Here is a 5000-nt window from a genome sequence, read left to right as displayed (position 1 = left end):
ACGACGCATTTCGTAGTAACGATTGCGGCATTTTGTAATAATGTGCACATTGTGTAATAATGTGTGCAGCATTTTGTAATAAATCCTACCTACGCATTTTGCAATAAAGGCTGCAGCATTTTGTAGTAAGTGTACGCAAATTATAATAATGTCTGACGCTAATTGTAATGAGGTATCACAGGGCACAGAGGAGTCGGGATTAAATGCACAGCGCTAATCACCTTTGTCTACTGTAGAATACTGTGTTAACTTCCGTTTAGAATGAATGGTGGTAACTGCGGAAATACAAACGATGCGATCACCGCAGTTGTGATCCTTTATCCGTTTATTCTTTCTCTGGCTTCTCTAGTGTTTCGTTTTTGTTGTGGGTATCTCAGTTCGTTAAACTGAAGGAGAAAAGAGACAAGTTCATTTGATCACCTTCCAAGCGAGATAATTGTTATGATTTTTGAAACAGCTGTACGATCTTCAAACCCCAGTGATGCCTGTATTCTTTTCCAGCGACTAAGAAAAACGTGCTCTCGATTTCGCCAGTGCGCCGATACTTTTACTTACTTGTTACCGAAAAATACCATTGTGACGGATCCCTGGGTATAATCAGTGTATGGCGGCTCATAAAGTAGTTTGGTCCTTCCAGTGGATTGATCCTTGAATTAAGACGTATAATTAATAGCAACCATTGGCACCATGCATAGCTCGAGTTATATGCCATAGGTTTAAGTTGGTTCCAAATTAAGAACATTTTTTGGCGCAATAACATGCTATTTTCTTTTTGATTAGTAGCTTTCCTGTATCAGCATGTTTTCGGTTGTTGTTATTGCTGTACTTTGTTAATGCTGTTACCTGTTAAAGCAGCTTTTTGCCGGAAGATACAATAACTAATGTAAAATGCACCATGTAATACGAAGTTTAAAGTTAAATACGTTGTAATAACTAATAAAAGTTGGCGTTCAAAGTTTTAGAATTGCGATTTTCTTTCAGTACTTTCGTGGCAGGAGAGATTGTAGTCTCCATATATTCCTATGCATTCTTCCGTGTTAGAACAACCCCTCACTGACCCAGGGGTTTTACGACCGGCGGCTCGTGGCCTTCAATCCTTGTCAAAAATTTTAGGGACACTTCAAAAACAGCACTCTATTGTAAAATTCCCCCATCCCCCTCTGCAAACAACGCTGTGTAATGGATTAAGATGTAAACTACGGCACCCTGAGGCCCAATATCCAGTCCACGGTTCATGGCCCACTCCCTTAGTTAAAATCCGCCATATTGAATATCGATAAATCCTCGGATCGAAGTCGAGAACCAAAGGACAAGGTTTTGGCTGCCCGTATATCAGAAAAATTGCAAAAGAACAGTCTTCAGTAATTGTACTAAGGTGAATGTTAATTAAGTATGAATGTTACGTATTCATTTCATACTAATTAACAATCAACAGCCATAAAGATCAGCGATGTCGGTTACAACATTAACATCATTGGAAAGACCGCATTACAATTTGCGCACACTTACAAATATTACAAAATGCGTAGGTTGGATTTATTAACAAAAGCTGCACACGTTATTAAACAATGCGCACATTATTACAAAATGCCGCAATCGTTATTGTAAAATGCGTAACTTATTAAAAATGCCACAGAACAGACGCTAATATCCTCTATATTGTTGTTGTGTCGCCTAAAGCATGACTTGTAAGTATCGGCGAGAAACGGGTTAATTAAAGAGAACCTCATCGCCTACTGAAAATAAATTTAAACCGGAGGCAACAATCTTCTTGATTAAACTTTTGTGAACTTTCCTGATAGAAAATGTTGGCATAAGAAGAAACAATTTTAAAATCGCTTAAAACAGGCGCCACCATCTTGAACTGTGACGAGTTGCAGTTGTCCCATTGTCCTGAAACAAAGCGTTTTCGACGTTGGGACGCAAATGAAATTGACAAAACTATTCTAACAATCATTTATTTCGGATACAAACACTTTTTTTCGAAAAAAATTCAAACTGAATTTCTGCGATGATTGTTTTTACCGAGACCAACAAATGATCTTACCGGACTTTCCGGAGTAATCCTTTTTATGGTTAGTTTTAAATTCTTTGTTGCGACTGTTCGCGTCTTTGTAGATTCATTTAATGTGGCAGCAACTCCCAGCCCATAATCATCAACTGCATTGACCAATGCTCGACCTCTCCCCTGCCCTTTCTGAAGATGAAATGCAGGCGTTTCTTAAAGTGGTACTACGACCAAAAAAAAATTCTTTTTTTTCCTTTGGATTTCAAAACTATGTTAACTAAACACTAACTTGCCCAAGTTTTAAGTTCTGATTTTAAAAAGACACCTGTTTATTTTAACTGGAATTTTATTATTTATTGGTCCGCCATTACTAACTTTAAAATCTTGAGAGAGCTGGGTCAAGGAGAAAATGACGTCAAAGACTCACTAGTTTAAGAATTCAATTCGTGTGTACGCGGCTGAATTAATATGCAGCACGAGAGTTTCGGGGTTTCAGACTATTAAACCCGTGCTTTGCATATATAATAAATTGCGTTTAAACGCTGAGATTTTAAGCCAGTGAGTAAATGACGTCATTTTCTCTAGATCCAACCCTCTGAGGTCCAATTGGTCAGTTTTGAACGTGAGTAATGGAGGACAGTGAAATCCCAAACTTACACTCAAAATAAACAGCCTTTGGATAAAAATCAAAGCTCAAAATTTTGCCACTTTGGTGCTAAGCGAACACGCTTTCAAAATCTGAAGGAAAAAAGGAAATGATTTTTTGATCATAGTACCACTTTAACTTATGTAACAGCAAGAAAAACTGCAATGCACATGTACTAGTATTAGCTTTATTTCAAATGAGGGTAAATGCCGCTGTTTATCCATACTTGAGGAGCAGTATTTGGGGGACATCTTGTGACGTCAGTTGTCTGTATTCGGAGACACGAATGATGTTGAAGTTGGAGAGAAGAGCAAGGGGACACTTTGTGACGCTTATTGAAATCTAAGTACGTGCATTTTCTGGACATATCTGGGGCTTGTTATATCAAATATAATTTTGAAAAATTCGTTGCATTATTGCGAGTTTCGTTTAGAAATTCAACACCAACATCTTCTCAGCTCTTGAACCGATTCTTTCGAAACATTCATTGATACAGTAATAACTTAGGGAATTCCAACTGGGCGGAGGCATTTACCGTTGTGTGCTCAGTGACCTGGTCTATGAATAGCTGCGAGGCTGCCGGTGACCTTGTATTAATACAGACCTCACTGCTGTAATTCTAATTAGTATATATTTGTATCAAAACATGGTTACCCGCAGCCTCGCTTCCATTCTTAAGGCAGGTAACTTAGCTATTGGCTATTTAACAACTATTCCATTCGCCCTTGTTGGATAAGAGATGGTAAATAGCTTTAGCTACGCTTAACGCAATCATTTACCATATAAGGTCAAACTAAGGTATATGACCTGATAATCGAGATTGAGTGAACCAATCAGAGCACGCGAAATGCATTATCCGAGGTTGAGAATTTAATAATTACAGTTAAACCAGCGATTACCAGGAAGTTGAACCAGGGACTACCAGGATCAAATTCAACGAGTGGTCAGAAAGGGTGTTGAACCTCAGATCTCCCGATCTCAAGGCAAGCGTCCTAACCACTGGGCCACACTGTCTCTAGGCTTAAGCTGAGCCTTATTTATTAGCTTACCTGTTCAAGGCCTAACCAAGTGACCGCGTTTTCCGGCTCAAGTAAATTGCTGACTACTTGTGAAAAATCCTTTACGTGTTCCTCTGAACTTATACTGCCTTGACTCGCGTTGTTATACTCCGCTAACAGCACGAGAATATCAACTGCTATCAACAAATCTCCACCGTATATCTCTGTTGGCCTTGTAACATTTTTTGTTATTGGGTTTGTTAGGTTCACGAGTTGGGCCAAGGCTTCTCCGACGCTTGTGTTTGACTGGAAGCCATTTGTGGCCTCTTCGATCTGAGAGAAAACGAACAATGGTTATCGTATTGAAAGAAGGCATCAGTCTGCAAACTTTGAAGCTGCATCGGAAATAATGTTTACAATCAAATGTTTTTATTTATATTTAGAGTCCCTAGAGGAATTTCATTCCATCTTATCCGATTTTAAGGCTCGTTTAAATGAAGATTTTCACGAATCTCTCCCAAAATACCGCTGAAAGGGTGCTGCTCGCACTTGGCGCTTTTATCGCGGGCGATACTTGCCTGAACTTTGATTGAGATGAATCCAAATGAGCTGCAGCCGAGGAAACTTGGGTCCTTCCACTTTGCGTCGTTAGAACACTCACGTGATGCGTTTCCTACAATGGTATTAAATTTCAGAGAGATAAATATTCAGTTTTATACCGAGAACAGACGACATTTTCACACAAAGCGTTACGCGCGCAAACATTTTGTCTGAAAAAGCCTTATTTGAGTTCCCCACCAAGATGTCGATGTTATTAAATGCTTCGAACGTAAAAGTGGAATAAAGATATTCTTTTTTAAGAATAATTTGTTTTTGACTAGGTTCAAACAGAGAGAGCGACAAGAGAATGGAATTGCATTTTTGTAGAATGAAAAAGCTTTAGTAAGTTTTCATATATGAAAGCTAGAATCAAAACTGAAAGCGGATTAGAAGAGATAACATTCTAAATGGTTAAGAACATTGCCAAAGAAACAAAAAACAATCAGATAAAACAAATTTGCATTCGTCTAGATCAAATTTTAATGGGATTTTGTCAAACAGTCTGCGTATACCTTATTTATATTTTATTCTGTTAATAAATGCAAAGGTGACCAAGTCGCAGGCGCATCTTGTATGTTGACTTACCGCTGGCCCCATTCGGACACGGTTGTATGTCGATCCCAGCTGCAGCAGTTGCCGCCCACGCAATCCCTTGTATAACTTGAGCCGGGCACTTTTCCACACCTGTCATACGAGAAAAGAGGTACATAAAGTATATCATTATGAGTTAATGTATATTTATTCAGAG

The 5000-nt window shown here is 38.7% G+C and overlaps 1 protein-coding gene across 1 annotated transcript in view; it reads right to left on the bottom strand.

Moving 5' to 3' along the window:
• Positions 1 to 5000, bottom strand: part of LOC137977806 (adhesion G protein-coupled receptor L4-like) — a 211498-nt gene that overhangs the window by 22224 nt on the left and 184274 nt on the right. Inside the window, exons 13-16 of the mRNA XM_068825143.1 lie at positions 4838 to 4936; positions 4231 to 4325; positions 3704 to 3985; positions 2048 to 2197 (exon numbers count right to left, since the gene is read on the bottom strand). Of these exons, the coding sequence (XP_068681244.1) occupies positions 2048 to 2197; positions 3704 to 3985; positions 4231 to 4325; positions 4838 to 4936 (626 nt within the window). The remainder of the gene's footprint in view (positions 1 to 2047; positions 2198 to 3703; positions 3986 to 4230; positions 4326 to 4837; positions 4937 to 5000) is intronic.

The sequence above is a fragment of the Montipora foliosa genome, chromosome 11, assembly GCF_036669935.1.
Source record: "Montipora foliosa isolate CH-2021 chromosome 11, ASM3666993v2, whole genome shotgun sequence".
Taxonomy (NCBI): domain Eukaryota; kingdom Metazoa; phylum Cnidaria; class Anthozoa; order Scleractinia; family Acroporidae; genus Montipora; species Montipora foliosa.
The sequence above is the reverse complement of the archived record's forward strand: the minus strand, read 5'-3'. Positions and strand labels throughout refer to the sequence as shown.